The 23,509-nt window shown below is 53.3% G+C and overlaps 1 protein-coding gene across 1 annotated transcript in view; it reads left to right on the plus strand.

The window, feature by feature from the left end:
* TMEM132C (transmembrane protein 132C) overlaps positions 1-23,509 on the plus strand; it is a 195,361-nt gene that overhangs the window by 73,865 nt on the left and 97,987 nt on the right. The window contains exon 3 of the mRNA XM_026514565.4: positions 11,967-12,113. Coding sequence (XP_026370350.3) covers positions 11,967-12,113 — 147 coding nt within the window. The remainder of the gene's footprint in view (positions 1-11,966; positions 12,114-23,509) is intronic.

Consider the following 23,509-nt stretch of genomic DNA (forward strand, 5'->3'; position numbering starts at 1 on the left):
CAAAGTGCCCCACGAACACGGGAATGCCCTTTCTTGAGGAGTGGGGTGTGAGACGGTCCTTCCCTTCTCTTTGTCCACGGGGCAATTGTTGTGGCTTGACCTGGAGGAGCCCATCTGGATATGGCCAGGCGGACTCCCCGGGGGACTGATTCAGCGCCCAGGAGCGGTCTCCCCTCCTCACCGCTACCCGGAGTCTGCTCATGCTTAGCTCATAGGGGGAGGTGCCCTGATCTCAGGAAGGTAGGCTGCATCTCATGAGAAATCATGATCGTCTGAACCCACTTTCTTTTTCCAGCTAGTCCTTTCCCTAATTCCCGTTCTAGCGGGAATGGTCTTCTGGCCCAAGAGATATAAAGAGAAGGCTTCTGTTGTATCTCCGAGACAAGGTCTTCCGAAGACAAAGCCTTTTGCCATCCTTCATATGCTTTGGTCCTTCTGTGTCCTGCTAGTGATGGTGGTTGAGGAATATGACACTGACACCGGTGACAATTATCCTGGGACAATGAGACAAAGCCCACGAGCATCATGGAGACGTCAACCCCATAGGAGCCAACCTCCATACACCCTGTTCTTTGAGACAGTTAAAGATCTTTCTTTCTTAAGCATCCCTTACACTAATTTTTTGCAGCACAAAGCCTTCCTCATCACTAACACCCAAACTGTGCTTTCTGTCAATGACAGTCAATGCATGCCTCGACTTTGTCCACGTCCTCCCGAGAGGACATAGAATTCCTTGCAGTGCAAGAATTAAGAATGCAGCTTCTAGAGCCCAACAGTCTTGCCCCTGGTCAGCTGCACGTGATTTAATCGCCCAGTGTCTTGGATGCACGAGACAGAGCGTAGGTTCACTGAGCTGTGCAGTTATCCCCCGGAACCCGGGAAAGCCTCCTGTGGTAGCAGGTAGGGCTGCTCGGATGTCTGCGGTGCAGCGGGGTCCCTGGCTGCCCATGGACGTGGGGCTCTGTTGGCATCAACAAGGCCTGTATTTGACTTTATTCCAGGGGGAACCACAGAAACATGGCCCTCCCTTTTAAGAGCTCACCACCCAAGATGGCAGGCTTCCTCATGCCAACCTGCATAGGCAACTTCGCTGAGAACGGAAAATAGACGCTCACCCGAAATGCGGAACATCACGGAAGGAGCTGTCTGCCAGTGAGCTTAGGGTCTTATCTGTGTATTTCAGAAACCAAGTGTAATGTCGGCCCTCGGGCAATCACTTGAGAAGTAAATATTTATTAAAATTGCTCAATAAATATTTCTGAGTACCTGTCATGTTCCAGGCACTATTCTAGACCCTGGAAATGCTGCAGTGAACAAAGAGCGAAGTCCTTGCTCTGACGAGGTGTACGTTCTGGTGGGGGGGACGCATTTGCAAAAAGTAAACAAGTACGTCTGTCAGGCAGGGATAAAGACTATGGGGAAAAATAAAGTGGGAAACAGAGGCAAGAAAGATACGGCAGGTCCCATGCTGTAGAGATGCGACGTGTGAGCAAAGAGGGAAAGGACAGCAGCCATGTGGGTATCCGAGGGAAGGGCATACAAGAGGAGGGAACGGTAGGAACAAGGCTCAGAGCAGGAGCACCCAGAGCCTGGCAGGGCCGGATTGTGGAGAGCGAGGGTTGTCAAATGAGGTCAAGAACAGGTGAGTGGGAGATCGTGGGTGAACAGACCGTGCAGGGTTTTGAATAAATGTACAAGGGTAAAGCGTCTAGGAAATGTCAGAGACAGGATTCGAACCCAGGCAGTAGACCCCAAAGCCCATGCTTTCGATCCCCCCCTACACGCCTGACGTGCTGGAAAGCTAGAGAGAGATCGCAGCCCATACCCTCTTCTGAAGGTCCTCTTGCTCACTCCCCGGAGAGCCTCTGCTGGGGCTGAGAGGGGAGTGCGGACAAGCTTGTGCAGGAATTGGAAAGCACTGTGTCCCACATTGCACCCCACAGAAGAACAAGAGAGAGATGAGTCCCCCGGGTGCTGGAGGGGGGCGGTCAGGAGAGTGGCCAGGACGTGATGTCGCCCAGCGTGGGAGGCCTAGCGTTCTGCGTCACCCGCACTGGCTATTAGGAAGGAGCTTGCAGCATGTTGCTGGGGAAGGCGATGCTGTGGAGACGCAGGGCTCCTGCAGGGGCGAGTTAGTAGGTCAGCCGCATCAAATATTGATGGACCAGCTGCACGCAGCCTTGCCTCCTGCCCGAGTGCCTTCGCGCCTGGCCAGCAAGTCTCAAGGAGACTTCAGATACCCGTAAGAAGTCACTTAAGGAGCCATTACGCACTTGATGGATGGGCTCTTTTGCCCTTTTTGGGTTTTATTATTAATACATTCTTTCATACTGGTTCTTGACAGAAGCATAGTCTAGTTACCCATCAAGTTAAAAGCGGGGTGTGTGTGTGTGTGTGTGTGCACGTGAAACCCGGATGACTTTGCCTACCACAGTGGGAAAGGTATGGCATCAGGGACCATGTTTTCAAGCCAGCACGTTCTGGATGGATCACCAGTCCCTTCACCGAGGGACAGGACAATCTGGTTGTCCTCACTCTGGCGCCGGCCCGCAAGGATCCCTCCGCGGCTTCAATCCCTGTGTGATCCCAAGCTAGTTTCTCTGCTGTCCTGTATCTCCCTTTTCTCACCTGTTTAAAAAGGAGCGTAGTCACAGAACCTTCTCAGCAGACTGGGTAGGGCGTCTTTATTGTGCTTTAGGACTTCTAGAGTGGCTTTAGGGTTACAACAAGATGGAGAGGGAGGTACATACACTTCCCATATCCCCCCACCCCGGCCCCACACACGCACAGCCCCACCAGGTGGGACACCTGTTCCAAGGGAACCGGCTTTGACATCATTATCGCCCGCAGTCTGCAGTTCACTGGAGGGGTGACTCGTGGCGCACACTGCATGGGTCCGGACAAATGTTTCATGACATGCATCCATCATCATAGTAGCATACAAACTGTTTGCACTGTCCTAAAATTCCTCTGTGGTCTGCCTGTGGATTCCTCCCTCTTCCTAACCCCTGGAAACCCCTGATCTTTCTACCGTCTCCACAGTCGTGCCTTTTCCAGAAGGTCACAGAGTTGGAATCACACAGGGTTTAGCCTCTTTAGACTGGCTTCCTCCACTCAGTGATGTGCATTGAAGGTTCCTCCGTGTCTTTTTGCGGCTGGATCGCTCATTTCTTTTTAGCACTGAGTAACACTTCGTTGTCTGGATGCAGCCCAGTTTCTCCATCCACCTACTGAGGGCCGTCTTGGTTGCTTCCAAGTTTTGGCAATTATGAGTAAAGCTGCTATAAACATCTGTGTGCGAGTTTTATGCAGACATAAGTTTCAACTCCTTTGGGGAAATACCAAGGAGGGTGATTGCTGGATCGTACGGGGAGAGAATGTTTAGTTTTGTGAGAACCTGCCAAACCGTCTTGCACAGTAGTCGTGCTGTTTTGCGTTCCCAGCAGCGGTGAATGAGCGCTCCCGCTACTCCGCGGCCTCGCCAGCATCTGGGGGTGTCAGTGTTTTGGATTTTGGCCGTTCTGATAGGTAGATGGTGGCATCGCATTGTTGTTTCATTTTGCATTTCCCTGATGACCTATGAAGGGGTTTTGGTTTGTTTGTTTTTTAAGTAATGGAAAAAACACTTTGCAGACAGCCCGGCTGATACGGGGAAATTATTAGTAAGTGTCAGCTGTTTGCTGTTGGACATTCTCACACACACAGCAGAGCACTGAGTGCACGGCTGGATCCCTGCCTCCACGGACTCAGTGAGTTAAGGCAGCAGAAAGAACGTGGTTTGGTTTTGGGTTGGTGGACATTCACACAGAGCCAGGTGAGTCCTGCTTCCCGGGATCCTGTCCCTCGCCCCCCGCGGTCCCTGCAGCGCATTTCACCTGGCCGACGGCATGAACTATGCTCCCGATGGTTTATTCCCTCATAATTAAATTAGCCTTGTGCCAGCACACTCTTTTAAATTGATAAGGTGAGATCATAAAAATTCTTTACGGTCCGCACACGTGGGATCACAGCGCTGTAATCTCAGAGAAACAGATGCACGTGGAGCGTCTTGGGGGATCACACGCAACTTATCCTGGCCAATTAGACCATGACACCTTCCAGGAGCCAGGGCCACTCAGCTGGCTGGGGGCTTGGCTGGAGGGCAGGGCTTCTCTGTCTGTCTGTCACCACGGAGAGCCGGGGCCAGGTCCTCCTTGGTTGTGGGGGCTGTCCCGTGCATGGTACGATGGTTAGCACCTTCTCAGCCCCCATCCCCTAGACGTTTCTGATGGCCAGAAACGTTTGCAGACTTTGCCACATCTCCCCTGGTTGAGACCCTCCCCCTGGGAGCCTCGCTCCGAGTGATGCTGGGGGCGCAGAGAGCTCATAGCAGGTGCTGGGACCCCTACATGATACAGAGCATGAAAGACCTTTGCCGGTAGGGCTGTAAGGACGGGTTCCCCATCTCAGGAAGACTTGCCCTACACTGCTGGGACTCTGCAGGGCTTCTCGTTTCAAAGCTAAAAGTTCACTTGACACGTTTGCCTTTTGCAGAATTCTACCTCTTCTCAAAGTCATGGCAAACTGGTGGCCAGCCGGCATTTGTAACAGGCACCTCTCATCTTGCTCCACCCCGGGGAGCACTGATTTAGGACCATACTCCTCCTCCCAGAAATCCTCACGTAAGATATTTTAGTGTATGCTGACCCTATGTGGGCTCGGCCCATGATACAAAGGGCACATGGAGCTGGGCTCCTGACGTGCTCGTGCCTAAGTCACTCGATCCATCTCCAGCCACCTTTGCACTTCCAACAACCGACTGAAAGGAGATACAGGGGTGGAGGGACCGATGGACTGGCCATGGAAGACACAACAAGATAAGCCAGCACGGGAACCTGATAAGACAAATGACTTAGTATTTCAAAAAAACCACACCGACTGCCTTAGTGATCAGGGAAAGTGACACTGCTGCAGAACGAAAGGGACTCACGAGTGTGACAGCCGAATGCCAGGCATTGGCCTTGTGTGGATTCTGATGGGAACAAACCAATTACATCGAGTAATATCTTGGAGATAATTAGGAAATTTTTACATTAGGAACTTATTAATTTTGTTAGATGTGATAATGGGAATGTGATCATGTTTTTAAAAATCTTGAGGTATTCACAAGTGAAACAGCGTGAAATCGTTGAAGCGGATAGACGGAGCAAGGTTAGCCAGACGTCGGCAGTCGCTGAAGGTGACCGATGGGTACCTGTTATGTTGTCGGTATTCAGCTGAAATCGTCACTACTAAACAGTTGAGTCAATGACAATTTTTCTCTCGGTAGAGCCAGTGCTATACGGCCGCCTACCAAAGAAAGTTCACGCACCAAACTCCACTGTCTTTAGCTCGAGAGACATGTGTCATGTTATTTCCTTGTTTGGGTTCTGGTGAATTGTTTTAACCTGTAATGATTCAGTAAACTTACTCAAGAGATAGCCCTAAGTGTGTTACTAAAATGCCAAGAAAGAGTATACGATCTGTTCCCCAAAGAAGAAGCAGTTTGTAGGGTGCAGATTCTAGGGTGACTCAGAGCGGCCCAGCACCAAGCAATGGGGCACACACGATGAGATCAGCCATCACTGAGGGGTGGGTCGAAGTTCTTTGTCATCGTGGACCACAGAGTGAACATCACTGCCGCATAGGAGAGAGTGACAGAGAACCCACGGGCCGCAGGTGGAAGACGTCCTCGTGTCCCTTTCGGGGTGCCGACAGCAGACAAGAGGCACACTGCAAGGTTAATGGAAAACCATTTGCAACTGAAGGGACTGTTTGTAGAGGTGCAGGCGGGTCGAGGCACGTGGGGGCCAGTTTTGTACCCCGAGGCCTGAAGGCGTGGGGAAAGCGCTGCTGCTGGAAGCTCGCGAGAGCCGGAGCCTTGGAGGTGGGGCTGTCCCGATGCAGGGATGCACCAGCTGCCCACATCATGCTGCTGGAAACCTGTGGATGTCCCACCTGTCCCTCCCCTGCCCTGCAATCTGGCATCGTGTCCCCAGTGGCCAGACCCCCCTGGAGCAAGGGTGGACAATCCCTTGAGTCAGCACAGAGTAGAATGAAGGGCAGGAATGGACCTGGGGGGGTGCACATGGCGAATCCTTAGCGCATGTCAGAGGCTTACCCCACCCAGAGCGGTTCGATGAGAATAAGGCCATTGTCGGCATGCAAGATGCTGGAACATTTGCCATGTCAATCATCCCGTGTAGTGCTGGTCTTCGTCATTTAGGGGCAAGGAGTCCTACACACGGAGAAGGAGCTGGGTGTCAGTGGTTACGCACACATACATGCCCATGCACTCACACGTGCACACGTGCACTCACATGCACACAGATCCATGCACACACACAGAGTGACATACACGGACGTACGTGTGCACATAGGCACACATGCTTGCATGCGCAGGTGCACACACAGGCACACACGTGCACGCACATGCACACAGAGCCATGCGCACACATGCAGAGGCAAACATGGACGGACGTGCACATAGGCACACATGCATGCACACGCAGACACACACATGCGCACAGATCCATGCACACACATGCAGAGGCATACACGGACGGACGTGCACATAGGCGCACACGCATGCACACGCAGACACACACATGCACACGTGTGCACGCACATGCGCACAGGCTCACATAGGCACCTACATGCACACACACAGGCACATACACACAAGTTCCTCTAGGATTTTTATTTCATTTTATTTTTAAGTCATCTCTACACCCAACATGGGGCTTGAACCTACCACCCGGGATCGAGAGTCGCATGTTCTACCAACCGAGCCAACCAGGGGCCCCCCTTTGATTTTATCTTCGTGTCGTCTACTGTGTCCATTTGCTGGGACTTCCATAACAAAGTACCAGGTAGTGGCTTAAAGGACAGGTGTGTCATCTCACAGTTTTTGAGGCCAGAAGTCCAGAATCAAAGTCTTGTCTGAGGGCTCTGAGGGAGCCCCTGGCCCAGACCTCTCTCCTGGGTGTGCAGACGTCTGGCTTCATCCTTCCATGGCATTCCCCCTGGATGGCGTCCGTGTACAAACCGCCTCTTCTTCGGGGAACATGAGGTCCGCGGTCCTTGCATAGGGCCACCCATAGCTTCCCGTGAGCTGGACTGCGTCTGTGTGCATGTGAGGTCACATTCCGAAGTGCTGGGGGTGGGGGTTCGGCATATGGATTTGGACGGAAGTACACGTCCAGCCCGTAATAGCAACTAATTATACGTTTTCCTTTATTACATACTCTGGGGCTCAGAGTAAGCTGACTCAGCCTTACAGGGCCAGAGCCCAGGTGGTACCCAGCTCCCACGCCCCCAGCCCCCTCCTCAAGCCGCACAGATGCTCGGTCCAGCAGCAGCCATACCAGTGGCTTCTAGAGGCTCCGTGGCTGTGAGGAGCTTCCAGAGAGAGCATTTTCCATGGAGGCTCGAACTCACCCTGAGATAGATGCATCAGAGGACAGAAATTAGGCTTTCTGTGTTCGGAGTTTGTACTCAACATTGATTTTCTTTAAGGAACACTTCATCATCCCTGTATTACCCCCGAGTCAAGCACCTTTTGAAAAGAGGGAGGGACATGGTTGGGTTTTGAACACTGAGAAACTGCCAGGACCGTCAAGTATAAAGGCGTGTGCAGGTGGCATGAGGCGGCTCGGGGGCAGCCAGACGGGACAGGGAGCAGCCCTGGGACAAGCCCACGCCTGAGTCCTGAGCCGATGCCGCTTGGCACCCCGCACGCTGCCTGCCGGGAACACCGGTCCCAACATTAGCCTGGTGACGCAGAGCCATCTCTGAGCCTCCAGTCACCCCCGAGCCCAGCAACAGCAGACCCACAAGTTGGGGAGCACTGAACTAAACCACCCACCCCTAGCCAGAGGATGAAAAGGAGCAGGTTAGGGAGTGACTCCCCAAGGTCGCAGAGCTCTGCTGGACCCGAAGCCGGCTCTCCTGCATCCGCCCCATTGCCTTCCCCTCGCCTCTGGCATGCCGAGCAGAGGTGGCCACTCCCGCGCCAGCTGGTGACCAGTTCCTTCCCGAGAAGCCAGACGTCCTCACGGAGCATCCTCTCATCCCACCACGTTTCCACACCGGCTCTCGTGGCAACACTGCCACTCAGGGGACCCAAATTCCTGCACTGGCCAGTTCCTTGAAGTACCAGGGAACACTGGTCTCATACAGAGAACGCCTCTTTACCCAGATCGGCCTTTTAGACCCCATGTATTCCTCCCATCTCGGGCTCACGCACCCACCACACACACAGAAGAAGCCCGCCCCTGCAGCAGTCAGCAAGAATCCTCCAATTTGTGCAAACTGTTACGTGGAAGGAACAATTTGTAGCTCCAGTGAAACCTGGAGTCTTGAGCAAAATCCAAATGCAGCGAAACCGGGTTTGAGGCAAAGTCACATTTCATGAGGCATTTCTTATGGGCTGTAAAGGTAGACGGTGTCCCTGGTAAGCGACCGATGGGGCGTTGATTTCCCCATGTTAGGACAAATTGGGCTTTGCACACTAATGCGTCCATAATGTCTGTCCCTCAGGTGTGCCCTGGTCTCCTCGCGGCCAAGGTGACAAGTGCATTCAGCACACCATTTGATGGGTGCAAGACTTGGGAGAGGTTCTCGAGCAAAGGTGCCTGTTGCTACTGAGGTGCTCGTGCTGCTCTGGGGGGTTGATGCTAACTTTGAAAGTGGAGGTGTGGCTTGTCAACCCTTCCCTCCTCGTGTCCCCCCGCAGTGACTGTCAGCAGGTGGGCTAGCTGGGCTATGTTCTTCTAGCTTTCTAACTACTCACGAGGACTTCTGTCCTCCACTCTGGGAGCTGAGCGGGGCAGGGGTGCATGTGTGCACGTGTGTGTGTCATTTTCTAAGCTCTAACTCTGCATATAACCAAGGGAGTCAAATAGTTCCCCAGAATTTGTTGGCAAACAGGAGACGAGACGAGGGTGCCGGCGCGTGACTGTTGCGGGCTTTGCCGTGTTGCTCTGTATTCTAGCCACGGTGGTGGCTACTCGGACCTCCACGGGAGATGCCACTTTTAGAACTATACACCACGACAGACAGGTGCCTGGGACCCCAGGTGAGATCAAAGTAAGGTCTGTGCCTGACTTCAGGAAGATGTGACCCCTGGGGGAGCTGAGTTCCTGAGAACTCTGGGGCGGGCGGGTTGGTTTTGCAACTTCCTCTTAATCTCAAATGATCAAACTATTTTGGAAAGGAAAGAAAAAATATTGCAGTATCCTTTTTCTTTCCAGAGCCAAGATTCTTACCTCGTCTGCTGCTCACGCCCATCCCACCGACTGGCATAGTGACTTGGACCCATTTTCCTTCTTTTGGTGTTTGTTGTAGGCAATGTCTACAAATTTCCCATGATGAAGGACAAAAAATACCTCTTTCCCTCACATAAGGGCTCCCCTGTCTATGTCCCCACCCTTCCGATATAATCATCATATTTTGTCTACATTGATATCCTGTGTTTATAAGCATGTGTGCTAATTGCAGTAAAACCAAGCATGAAATTACGATCACATTGCCTCTTCTGAGCGATGATTTCTTATCTTCAGAATTAAAAACTGGTTCGGTTTTATTCTTTTCCTTCATTTCCTGTGTACTGAGCTCTTGTTTATTCCCGAACTCTTTGCGGACTGTCTAGATGTCCTGGATCAGAGCGGGCATCCCGCCCAAATTCCTTAGGAAAATGCCCGTTTCCGGAGGACACGGCCAGACTCTCTTGCTTGCTGGGGCCCCGCTGTCCCCTGCGGCCGCCTGCCCTCCGCTCGCCTGTCGAGTGTGGGATCTGTTTTCTGTGCCCCTGACGGCTCAAGTCGTTCTGGGTTACTCCCTCTCTTGATGGAGCACATCTTCAGGTCGTTTTCTGAGCGAGGATGCAGGAGGTCGATTTTCTGCATATGCAGAAACGTGTACCTCATTATCAGGCTGGTGTAGACTGCGAGGTTGGGAATCACGTTCCCTTTGAGTTTGGGGGTAATTCCCATCGTTTCCAGAGCGGCTGTTGTGAGTTCCGAATCCAGGATCATCCCTGACCTTTCCCTCTCTTTGGAGGATTACAGAATTCCCTCCTCTGTACCCCAAACTGTGTCAGTCCTGTGCCTGGATGTAGGTCTGTCCCCACCCACTGTGCTCATCACCGAGGGGACCCTTCCAGCCTGGAAACTCAGGGCCTCTAGTTTGCGGGAAATTTCTTGAATTACTTCACTGATTATTCTTTTACTCTGTTTTTTTTTTCTTCTCTTTTTTTTCCTGTTGTTCAGATGTTGGACCTCAAATTAGTCTTCTCCGTTCATCTTCTCTCCTGCTTCTATTTCTTTGCTTTTTTTTTGCCTCCAAGGACAAATTTCCTCTCTCTGTCAACAGGTCTACTGACTTTCCATTCCGGCTACAATATTTTTAATTTCCAAGTGCTCGTTTATTTTTTTTCCAGGTGTTTTTTTAATAGCATTCTGCTTTTGTTTCATGATTGTGGTGTGATCTCTGTGAATGTGGGTTGACTGTGTAGTTTTGTTTTGTTTTGTTTTTAATTACGGTCTTTCCTGTATCAGCTCTATTTCCTACAGGTTGTTTTTTCACCTGTCTGCCTGGGTTGGTCTCTGTGATCATGTGGAGACTTCTCTCAGCGTCCAGCCCCTCTCGTTTGCTCCCGTAAGTGAATGGGGGACTGACCGCCATCAAAAGGTTTGAGCCGAGGCACTGGGGCTGGCTGTTAGGAGAAGCCCCGGTGTCTGCACTGGACCCCACATTTTTCCTGGAGGGTGAGGTCCAGCTTTGGGGACAGAGGCTCGGAATGTCAACGATCATATGCATAGGGTCACATCGTCTGTCTGTTTGCAGCAGGACAAGCCCACGCTCCATTCCCTGGGATTCCCCAGCCCCGGGCATAGTCCTGCACTCACCGCAGTGGGTGGGACCACCGATCCCAGGCCAGGCGACCGCGGCATCAGCCCTGCAGGCTCTCACTCTTCCTGCTGACCGCAGGCGGCTGCGTGTGCGAGTCCTGCTCCCGCGTCTTCTCCCAGTTCCAGAATCCGCGGCGGCTGTCCATCCTCTCCCATCCTCGTCTTTATGGATGGCCCTTGTGTTCTGCTGTGAGCGGGACTCGGGGAAGGGACAGGTGGCTGTGTGTGTCCCAGCCACTGTTCGGACGGGTCTGTTGACCAGGACGCTGAGGGTCACAGAGGCTGAGCCACGACCAGAACGTCGGTCCCAGAGGAGAGCTTTCTTTTTTCCAAGTCCTGACTTAGTGCCCTTGGGTCGGTGCCTGCCTGGAGCAAGCCTGGCAGTCCCACAGAGCAGGATGCGGGAATGTAGCTGTAACGCACACTGATTAAGTGCTTGTTGTATGCCTCATACTGCTTTAATCTCCATATGCGTGAATACATCCATCATTCGGCTTTATGAGCAGATCCATTACAGAGGGGGACTTGGGGCGCAGAGAGGTCATAGTTGGCCCGAAGCCATACGGCGGCAAAGCAGCGAAACCAGAGCGTAAGCCTAGGCGGGGCTTCACCTCCCCGGGCACTCTCGACCCCCCGACCGTCGAGCCCGTGTCTCTGGGGCCATGCTGGGCATTATGTTTATCTGCATTCTTGGCTTCTCCTTCCAGACAGCACCCGCCCGCCGGGTTCTGACAATCAGAAATGCCTCCCGACATGGCCACGTGCCCCCTGCAGGACGCTACCCACCACCCCGAGTGAGAACTACTGGCCAAGGCAGGCCGATGCTCCCCTGAATGCTTTATGGGGCTGCTTCTCAGTTTAGGGGGTCCAGGGACCCTTCCCCTCTGGTGCCCTTCACCCGTCTCTGCACGGGCCACGAAAACGTGGACGATTGAACAAGGAGTGGTGGATCGCAGCGTATTGATGCGTGGGCCCCTCTGCAAAGGCCAGGTCTTTAATGCTGTGGCTTTCTCTCGCCTGTCTTCGTGCCCGCAGAGCCAAGGTGAAGAAGGGGGTGAATATCTTGGGCACCCAGACCAGCGAGCCCCGGCAGTGGGACGTGAAGCAGGAGATGGGGAACGGCGGGAAACACGCCACTACCACCGTGCTGTGCCAGCGCCTGGGGTCCAGTGCACGCAACAGGTAAGCCCCGGCGACACGGTGTCTGCTGACCGGGCCACCACCTAGGAGGCTCACCTTACGCTTACATGCAACCGCTGCTTGGCTGTTAACCCCTCGGCCTGGAGATAAGGAGGCACTTTCATCACTGGCAGGACCCCCTGGGAGCTCCAGGTGGGGCAGACATGGCTCTGGTTCCGAGTCTGTTCTTTGGGCTTTGGAGCGGAGGCTGGTTAGCGTGGCTGGCTCTGCCTCCGGGCCTCACGCATGCTCTCCCCTCTGGGCTCAGGTCCCCAGGCTGTGTCACCTCCCCTTGCCCTCCCTGGATTATCAGACGCTGCTTTCTTCCAAATGCACAAAGGGTGTGATGTTGTGCTTTATAATAAGAAATATGTATTTGGGCTTCATCCTTGTTCCTGGCACAGAGCTCTTAAAACCCTTTGAACTTCTTAAATCATGAGTGCAACAAAGGTGACTTTCCTTATGTTAATGAGGTGACTTTTGGAAAGCACCTGGGTCACCTGAACCCCACCCCCATCATCAACCTGGAGGGCAGAGGGGCTGGAGTTTGACTTCAGTTACCAACGGCCAAGGATGTGATCAATCTTACCTTCATCATGAGGCCTCCAGAAAAACCCCAAAGAATGGGTCTCGGAGAGCTTGCAGGTGGGTGAGCCCATGGAGACTCGGGGCGAGGGGCTCCCAGAGAGGACATGAGTGTCCACACCCTTCCCTGTACCCCGCCCTGTGCGTCTCCCCATCTGGCTCCTCCTGAGTTAGGGCCTGTAACCTAGTAACTGAAGCTTTCTTTGAATCCTGCGAGCTGCTCGCACAAATTAAACCCGAGGAAGGGGGCACGGGAATCTCGGGTTTACAGCCGGTGGCTCAGAAGCCCGGGTGACAGTCTGCATCTGTCACGGACAGCTGCGGGGGGCTGGGCCGTCCTGTGGGACCGAGCCCCTCGCCCGGCGGACCCCATGCCCTCTCCGGGTAGACGGGGTCAGGGTCGCATGGAACTGGAGGACGCCGGCTGGTGGGGGAGCGCGCATGGTGGTGCGGGGAGAATGCACATGCCGGAGTTGGTGTCCGAATGGTGAAGGATTAGACCCCGTCTTCAGTGAGGACGGATTTAAGCACGGGGTGACCCTCAGCAGCTAGAGTATGTAAGGACGTGCTATGTGAGATTCTATGCAGACAGCTGGCTATTATTTAAAATAATTGTTCTCTGCATAAAAACACAGCACATACTCACTTTAGAGTATTTGTAAAGCACAGTTATAAGAGGGGGAGAAAGCCGAATAACGCATCAGTACTCTGCCACCCAAGGATAGACCCCGTGAACATGTTGGTTCATTCCCTTTGTGTGTTTTATACACACAGTAAATGTGTAGTCGGTGTAATTATCTTACAAACCTGGTATCATACCGTAATCTGTACGCAGATTTTAAGGTACTTTCGCTTCTATTGAACACATTTTCTCCTGACATTAAATCGTCCTCAGAAACAGTTTAATGGCCTCACGGTATTCCGTCATATAGATTTAACGTTGCGTAAATAACCATACCCGTGCCCTCGGACGTTGCAGCTGTTCCTACCTTTTATTTTTATAAGCGATGCAGCAGTAAACTGCCTTTCACATAAAGCTTTAGCCACTGCTCTTTTCACTTAAGGTGGTTTCTTTAGAATCAAAAGGTTTGATCGTTTTTAGGGCTCTTGATACATTCTGTGTGTGTATTTTCTTGAAGGGAATAACTCTAAAGGAAAAAGTAAGTATCCCATCATCGGACACATTTTCCTAAGTGAATGCTGCAAGGCTGCCAGGAAAAAAAAATCCTGCAAATTCTCCACTTTGTTTAGAAACACCCAGTTCTTTGATCGTAAACCCTCTCTCCGCGGTCCTTCCTAGACGGGCAGCCAGCAGAACATCTGGTGTCCTGAGCCGCTTCCCGGTTCAAACACCAACCTTTCCCCTGATCAGCCCCAAGAAGGATGGCTAGTGTATCACATGGGGTGAGGGTTGTGTGTCCAAATGTTTCTGCTCGTGAAAAAGTGATCAGAAAGAAATGCATGCCAGGGTCCCCTGGTATCAGCCAGAGATCAGAGGCAAAATTAAATCTCCTGAACCAACTGCACCTAAAGTCTGACTAACACATGACCTCCTGTTGATTCGGCCAATAAGAGCGAAGGTTCATTAACAGACAGTGAAGTTACGCATGTGTCATTCTTCATGACCCAGTAGGGGGGACTCTCGGAGTGACGGAGGGGAGCCCTGGGGTAGCCCGTTCTCAAGAGTCTGCACGCAACCCTGTTTGCGCTGAGTCCCTGGGAGTCTGCTGTGGGCCCAGGTGTGTTTGCTGAGAGCGTGAGCTTCTGTGTTTTTGGTTGGGAAGCCTGTTTACCGGCACACCGCTGATGCGTCCCATGCTCGCTGCTCCTCACTGAGCTCTGCAGAGAGCCTTGGTGGGTCCCCTGGGGGAGGTGCTGTGCGTGGCTAGCTATGCACCAAACACTGAGTCAGATCCAGACCCCCCCCCACCCCGTCCAGGAACCCAAACGCCATGGAGACCTGGGACCAGAAGGACCCCAACTCAAATAACGGGGTTCATTGACAAGGAAGGTGCAAGTCCCCGGGGGGAAGGAGGGCTGCCTTCCTTCTGCCCGTAGAGTAAAGGCCGAGCGCACTTGTTATCTTCCGCTGTGTGACAGATTACCCCCAAGCTTACATGTTCAGTGCACCACGCATTTATTATCTCACGGTTTCCGTGGGTCAAGATTCGGACTTACCCTAACTGGGGCCCCTTCCCCAGGCTCTGTCACCTCCACCAGGAACTGTGGTCTCATCGGAGGCTCCGCAGAGCCGATCCACTCCCAGGCTCGCGTGGTCATGGGCAGGATTCAGGTCCTCGAGGGCCATAGGGCCTCAGGCCTCAGTTTCCTGTTCCTTGCTGGGTGTCCTCCTCCCTCAGGTCAAGTCTGTGAGAAGGTGCTGGGAGAAAGGGAATGCCAGCAAATGGGAGTCGGGGTAATTGATAACCTCATCTTGCAAGTGGCATCCACATGCTCTTTCTGTATTCCGTTCATTAGAACCAAGTCTGCGCCGTGCTCAGGGGAGGGGAGTACACGGGACGGGGGGGTGCCTGGAGCTGGGGCTCCCTGGGAGTGCCAGGCTGACAGCTCTTCGGGGCCACGGAGGGCTTTCTGCAGCGGTGCCTGTGAGCTCTACTGGAAGGACGGGGGAAGGAGGATTTTCTGACAGCCTTGCAGGCTCAGACGGAGACCCAGCACTCTCTGAAATCAGGAGACCTCCCGCAGAGAAGGCGGGGGTGGCCTGGCTGCGGGTGACCTAGAAAGGACTTGCAGAGATCATGCCCGGAAGGTGGCCGGGCCACGAAATGGAGGGACGTGGATCCCAGGCCAGTGGCTTGACCTGGCCTTCCCTTAGCTGCGTATCTCGCGTCGTCCTCTTCAGACCGACTTGCCTTCTTCATTTAACTCAAGCCAGTTGATTCAGAGGGATGTTTTAGGCTCCTGCTCAGATTAGCCAGACGTGTCAGCTGCACTAAAAAGCAATGATCCTGGCTCATGCAATCAGAAGAGCGGTTTGTCCAAGGGCTGTTGTGGGGGACGCTGCCGATCAGCTTGGAGCACCGTACGGGGACCTCAGCAAAGAGGCGTCCGCCCAAAGTCACGCCTCACCACGGATGCTTGGGCCACTGCTCGCTTCAAGTTCCTTTGAATCAACTTTAAATTGCTCTGGGTTTTTTTAAATTCACCTCTATTTTTAGTGATAATATGCTTGAAAGTCTACGGGTAAGGTATGTCTGCTAATTCCTAATGTGCATTAAAATAAGCATAAAACTATAAGATTTATTTTAAAGGATAATCCTCAGTGATTAGAACAGGGGCATAATTGATGCATATTCCTGTCATCGTGGGAGTACAGACAATGAATCTCCCGGTGTGGTACGTGCTGCCCACCGGCTTCCCCCTTCGAGCCCCCTGTCGCCTTGTGTGTACCTGATGGGCTGGGAGTCAGCTGGGGTGGCTCTAATGCCACAGAGGGGGCCTTAAAGAACGGACATTTATTCTCTCCTACTGTGGGGGCTGGAAGTCCAAGATCGAGGGGCTTTCTGGGCTGGCTTCTGGGGAGACCTCTCTTCCTGGCTTTCCTGCTGTGTCCACACGTAGCCTGTTGTCCGTGGGCCCTTGGGAGGTGGTGGGAGACAGAGAGCACTCTGGTGTCCATTCTTACAAGGACCCCTGTCCTATCAGATTCGGACCCCACCCTTATGACCTTAGTTCACCTTAATCATCTCCCTAATGGTCCCCTCTCCAAGTACAGTCAGTGAGGGGTTTGGTCCAGAGATGAGTTCCAGGGTGGGGGGACACAGCCAGTCCCCAGCAGCAGGCTTTGCTCTGACACCGTGCACCTGTGTCCTTCGGAGCATGGTCCTGGGCTCCTGGGCAAGTCTGCCCACTCTCGAGACGGTTAGGAAAGCCTGAGAGTTCTCAGCTTCCGGGGGGGCAATCCTTGCACTGATGGATGGGTGCGGAGCATAAAAACCCACCCCCCTCTGCTCCAGGACAGACAACCCTCAGTTGTGATAAATGCTGCAGAGCTCCCCAGGGATCCGGGGAGGGTGGCACCTTTCTCAGCACATACCTTCCCTCCCGTGAACTGCTTTCCTCTTCCCCGCCCCTTACCTGCAGCGGTCACTTACACACGGCTCCACGGCTCAGGGTCTGCTTCTAAAAAACCCAACCTGGGATTCTCAGAAACGTAAGGGTCCCTGCTTCCTTCCCTGGTGTAATGGCCTCTTACGTGTACAACTGGGAGGAAGACTTTGTTAGACAGGCTGTCTACCAAGGCCTGCTGTCGATGGAGCCCTTTCTGCCCAGAGCCTGGAACCTCCAGGCTTGGGGTCCTGCAGCCGTCGGTCTGCAAACCCTCAGATGCAAGAACAGAGTTGGCAGCTGTCCACACCCACACCTAATTGTGTTGCATTTCGCTTCTAACCCCTCGATTAATATTTTAGCAGTCTGAGCATCTCCGCAATCATGCAAACTCAGCTAACAACTCCCGGATCGTACTTCATACTCACAGGGTGTGAGGCCAACGGAGCAGTTAACGTTCTGTCCAGATCCCCCCACACCGGGGCCGTGAGTCGGAGCGAATCGAGCAGGAAGCAGATGTCTCTGGGTCCACAGGAAGAGGATGAAGGAGGCGGCCGGCCAGCCGCCACACAGGGCTGCCCTCCACAGTGCTTTTGATGAATGTTCCAGAGGGAGCATCTCCTGCTTGGCCTTTTATCTCCTCCCCCATTCTGAATCTTTCTTCAAACCTGGGTAGCAGGGCTGGCGTGAGCAGCTGGGGCTCGTCCAAGCAAGAACCTCATAAAGCCTGGGAGGTGACCCCCACCTGGAAGGAGGGCCTGGCTGACCGTGCCTCCCCTCGACCCCAGTACTGCACTTTTATCTGACAGTTTTACCTGACGCTTTCCCCACGCCTTCCTCTCTGCGGTTCAGGCTAATGAACCAGGTGTCTCTGTGTGTCTTTGAACTGTGGACATGCAGGGAGCTCCGCGTTGGGGAAACAGCCTCTGTGGCTGTGACAGAAGCTGGCTCCCCAGGGAGGGGTCCCCTGGTCCACCTAAATGACTGTTCCCTGAGCCTGACACACCACGCTGCCGTTCACTGCACAACTTCACTCAAATCGGTTCACTTGGGCATTTAAAATTTTTCCTATTGGGCTTTGTTATTGAAATATTGCTGTTATAATCTCTTCCAGGAAGCAAACATAGTGTCTAAAAAGTAAAAATGTCAATAGCAGTAATACTCTGTATCCTTCATCGTGCTTGAGAGCATGAAAACCGTACTCTGCGCGCTCCACAGTGCCCGGCTGGGACAGAAGGCCTGTCTACACTATTTAGTCAATCTTTTTCATGATTTCGCGAACAGAGTCGGCACGCCACTGGGCAGGTGAAGAAAGGAAATGAAGGCAGAGGGAGGAAGCATCCAACTGAGTATTTGTGCAAATGATAAGAAACAAAGTTTTCTTTTAAAATAACTTCCGTGTCTATAAATAAATGGAAACACTCGTGTCTGTTGCGTGAGTTAAAGGTGAGCGTAGACAGCTACTCTTCCGACGTACGTAGCCTGCTGCAGGTGTCAGCGCCGTCTCCGCACCTGCTCGGGGGCTGGAAAGGGAGGGCAAACGTTCCACAGGCGTTAAAGATGCCCTAGCTCCGAACCGAGACTTTATGTTGCATCCTCGTCTTTTTATTAGCCTGCTTTTCCTCCGTGCCCGTATGTCACTTTTAGCCTCGGAAAAACATACTCAAAAACGCATTTTGTAAACCCGTATTCCACACCTTATGTTCACTGTAACCGTTCTTGTGTGAGTATTTTTATACAGTTGGGACCAGACTGTGCCGCGTCTCCTTCTGTAAAGTACCGTTGCCAAAGCACCTGCCCCGAACCTGGTTATTTACATGGCCAGCCAACAAGTTATTCGGCGGAGGAATCTTAATTTACTGAGTTTGGGCTGTAGGGCATCGTGGTTGCTAACTTCTTCATAGAAGTAAACTGGCAGTGCACATCTGTACGCCTTTAAGACCCCTCCCTAGCCACCCCCACACACTTCCTGGGGGGCAGCAGGGTCCCCTAGAGACTTGCAAACCTAGGCCGCAGATTTGGGCGCTGAGCCCAGTGGCTGCAGGCCGAGAGGCTGGCCACGTGGCGGAGCCCAGGCAGGGATGTCTGCGCGGGCAGCCGACGTGAAGGAGCCAGCCAGGTGAATGGAGGGGTGAGGCCTGTGTGCTGGGAGAGCAGGATGGAGAGCAGAAGAGAGTGCACCTGCCTACAGGGAACACAGACGTCTCCCTCTGGAGCCTTCCGGGGGGGGGGGGGGGGGACGCTGGCCCCGTGTTGCCAGATCTCTCTAGAAAAGCTGAAAATCCAGACTGTCTCACGAAATCTCCCGGTTTTTAAACACTTGCTCAGGTTGTGCAGATCCCGGGAAAGGAATGTCGGTGAGTAACGTTGCTCACCGACAAGTGTGTCCACACGGTAGCGGCCAGTCCGAGCCCACCACGCGGTGCACTTTGGAGGAAATCGCACCTGTGCGCTTGGAGGGGTTGGTTGTCTGTATCCTCAAGGGATAAAGTCTGCAGCAAAACAGCCGTCCCGGCCTCGACGTCTGCCTGTTGTAGAGGGACTTCGACGTGGGGCCAGCCCTTCGTCAGATTCAGCTTCGCCCATTTTCCCCACACGATCCCTCCTGCAGGTCATAGCGCACGTCCAGCAGATGTCTAAACACACGGCTGTCCTCCCGCTCCTTATTCTTGGTCACCCCGGCTCCCTTGAGGGGCAGCCCTACAGGGTACGTGCCTGTGGTCTGGTGTCCCTCATCCCTGCTCCCCTTGTCACCCAGCTTCTGCTCTGCGGGGTGGCAGGTCAGCCGGCGTCCTCCAGCTGGTCCAGACTGGAGACATTCTCTGGGTCTGTGCGCTTCCCTGGGCCACCAGCGGCCGCCCGCCTCGTGCTCCCCTCCCTCTGGAACAGCAGCTCCCGAGCAGCCCCCAAGCCCGTCAGGCTTCAGCTCGGCTGCAGGGGAGGCAAGTCACTCAGACAGGTAATAAAAAAATGGAAGCTTTTCAAAAAGCAAAAATCACAGAAAACAGTGACTAAAATGCCCATTAGTGTTCATTTACGCGGTCTCGACTGCAGACCTTATATTTGTGACTGTGCTCGGCTGTTTGTTTTTGGAGAATTCTGGAATATGAATGTTCTCATAGCTGCTTCATATAAACGGTCTCAGCAGAGCTCAGGGGACTGGTGCACCAAGATAATCTGCTTTTCCCTGAAGGAAATTGTCCAGACCGAGTCTTCCCCTGAAAAGAGATTTGAAGATACCGCAGAAAATATGCCAGGCAGATTTCTGCAAATGAAAATCTCCCAATCAGTGGCATAGGCGTGCACTCCAGGTCCCCAGAGGAAGAAGTCAGAAGTGTCGCCGTGCAGCCCACTCTACATGCTTGACAGTCTCACGTCAACACCTGTGCAGGAGACTTTCTTGATGTGCACATTGCGTGTGTTCTCTTTAAAATGTTCCCTTCTCTCCCACGCTCAGCCTGCGCTGAAGGCTAAAGCCCAACACGGTTGAGGTTACTGATGTGTTCTGGCATGTATAGAAACTAAAGTTTCCCTAGAGAATTTGCTAGAAGCTCCTGCAAGTGGGAGAACAGGTAGAGAAGAAGCTTTGAGAAGCTCAAGAGAAGAGATGTTCCTGGAGACCAGAGGGCTGGCTCTGGCCTCAAACGTGGATCTGACGTCTACAGTGGCTGTTGGGTTGCTTCCATCTCATGGTGAAAACCGGTGGAGTCCAGCACCCACAGATTTTCATCCCATCAAGCCTGCCTACAGTGGAGGGAGCCAGCTTCCCCAGAGGAAGTCAGCTTCTATAGAGAAAGAGGAGACACTGGGAGCAAAACCATGGCACCTGGAAAAGACTTTGCAATGTTGGACATTCTGTGCCTGCCCCCCCACCCCGCTGCTTCCCCAGACCCCACACAGTGAATGCGGGTCCACTGTTTTCAGACGATGGCCCGGTGTATGAGAGGCTGCATTTTCCACAAATGTGTGCAATGGACCCGTTCTCAGTGTCCCCACCTGCACGGTCTTCTGGGTGTCACTGCTCACTTGTTACACGGTGGGGCCTTTGTCCTGCCCCTTGAAAGTGGGGAGACTTTTATGACTGGCTTCGTGTGAGCACAGGGGATGCTGTGTGCCTGGGAGAGCCAGCAGGCACGCGGCCCCACAGCCCAGAGGCCTCCAGTTAGCCCGCGAGGAGAGACCCTGGGGAGAACCCCTGACTGGGGAGACAATGGTATCCAGCCGGCCACCCTGCCAAGCCCTTCCAGGATTCTTGAATCACACAGACAGTAAAATGATTGCTTGGTGCTGCTAAGTTTGGAGGGCAGTTTAGGGTGCAGCAACATATAACCCGAACCCCGGCTGCCTGGAGGGTTGAAGTGCTCCCACCTCCCCCAGCTCCTCGGGACCAGGCCCGCGTTTGAACCCCGCTCTGTCTGATCCTGCATCTCCCAGCACCAGGAAAAGCTGCTGGAGTGCAGACGCGTGGCCCGGCTTCTCCTCGAACCGCAAAGGGCCCCTCCTGATGCCCAGCCCCTCACCAGCTGCAGAGGCTTACTTCTCAGCTCTGTGCAACCGAGCCTCCCTGAAGGCTTGTTCTGGCCCAAAGGGAGGATTTCTGTTTTCTTCCCTCTGCCAGAGGCTGACATGTGGTCCCCAGTCCAAACGGAAAATGTATAAAGTAAATCTGTCTCGGCATCTGTCCTGGGACGACTTACTGGGACACATTAAGGTGTCCCTTGAGCTCTTGCCAGACCAGTCATTGACTGTATATACAGGGAGGCTGTGGCACCCATGCTGGACCATGGACCCGAGCAGGCTTTCAGACCCATCATCCCACCGCGGAGACACCCGCACAGTGTCCCCTGATGCAACCATGCCGTTGCTCGTCCTCAGGGAGCAGCCCAGCAGCCCCGCAGTGCCCCACGCTCTGTGCGTGACGCCCGACGTGCTTGGAGTCCTCCAGCCCCCACTGAGCCGCGCCCCCACCGAGCTGCGAAAGGCTGGCTCCATCCACCGGAACGCCTTCAAATTCAGGGACTTTTAGGGGCGCCTGGGTGGCTCAGTCAGTGAAGCGTCTGCCTTTGGCTCAGTGATCTCAGGGTCCTGGGATTGAGCCCCACATCAGGCTCGCTGCTCAGCGGGGAGTCTGCTTCTCCTTCTCCCTCTGCCGCTCCCCCTGCTTGTGCCCTTACTCTCTGACAAATAAATAAAATCTTTTTAAAAAATGGACAAGGCAGGAAACAACAAATGTTGGCGAGGATGCGGACCAAGGGGAACCCTCTTACACTCTTGGTGGGAATGCAAGCTGGTACACCCACTTCGGAAAACAGTGTGGAGGTTCCACGAAAAATTAAAAATAGAGCTTCAAACGTATTTCCCTTTTTTAAAACTTTCATGTTTTTTTTCTGCCTGAATGGGAGAAGCTTTGCTCATGCAAGGCCTCCATCCCCAAGCATCCCATGAAGCAAAATGGTGCCATGAATAATACCAGGGCCTCTGGAGCCCATGGGCACCTTGGATCCTAGTCTCAGCTCTTTTCCTTGGGACCTGTGTGGTTTTGTGCAGTGAGTCCATTTCTTTGGGTCTTATCTGAAAATGGACTGATGAATAACAGTAGTACCTTTGTCATGGGGACGCGGGGGGTATTAACGGCGTCGGTCCATAGTCAGTGGTCACAGGGACTGTTGGCTCTTGTATTCTCCCCAGAGGGAAGCTTCCTTAAGTTCGTCCTGACATTTTCACACAGTGGCTCTGACTTCCTGGCATGGTAATTGTGACAAGGCACAGCACTCTTCCCCGTGGTGGTGCGTGTCGGTCACGGAGCCACACTGTCCGCTGGCCTGGACATCGTCCCCAGCACTCGATCCTGCTCATCTCCCCCTCGTCCCCCCGCTGATCCTCTCGGCTCGCACCCCGCCTGGGGTTTCAGTAGCTGGTTGGCTCTGGGCTTCGCTCCCACCCTCAGGGCAGCCCGAGCGTATAGGGGATGGCGGAGACGGACGCCAGAGGGGCAGAGGGAGCCTCTGGGGACCTGCGGGCGAATGTTCCTTGCTTTGACTATTTATACGCCAACCCAAAGGTCGAAGGCTTGCTGTAATTTGTCATTTTACTAAGGCCCATTTTCCCCTTCTGCTTTTATTATTTTTTTGCTCTTAATTTATTTTTTTTTGGAGGAGTGGGGGAGGAAAGGTAATGTATTCACACTGTTCCAAATGCAAAATGTAGACAAGCCCAGAGGCGGAAATCTACTCCTCCGCTTACCCAGCTCCCTTCCCGGAGGCCAGCGGCATCGGCCCTTCATCATCTACTTTTCCAAGACATTCTCTGCATATGAAAGCATGCACACGCACACACACACGCACACGTACTCATACACGCACGCACTCATGCACACACGCACACACGCATACATGCACACACGTACTCATGCATGCATACACGCTAATGCACATGCACACGCATGTACTCATACACGGACACTCATGCACATGCACACGCATGCACACTTACATGTACTCGTGCGTGCACACTCATACACACATGCGCACATACACCCAACACGCTCGTACACACATGCACACACACTTATACACCTAGCATGCACACACATACATGTACTCATACATGCACACACACTCACGCACACACTCATGCACACACATATACATGCACACACATACATGTACCCATGCATGCATACGCACTAATGCACACACACATGTACTCAAACACACACGTGTGCACACATACATGTACTCGTACAT

The sequence above is a fragment of the Ursus arctos genome, unplaced genomic scaffold (assembly GCF_023065955.2).
Source record: "Ursus arctos isolate Adak ecotype North America unplaced genomic scaffold, UrsArc2.0 scaffold_34, whole genome shotgun sequence".
In the NCBI taxonomy this organism is placed as follows: domain Eukaryota; kingdom Metazoa; phylum Chordata; class Mammalia; order Carnivora; family Ursidae; genus Ursus; species Ursus arctos.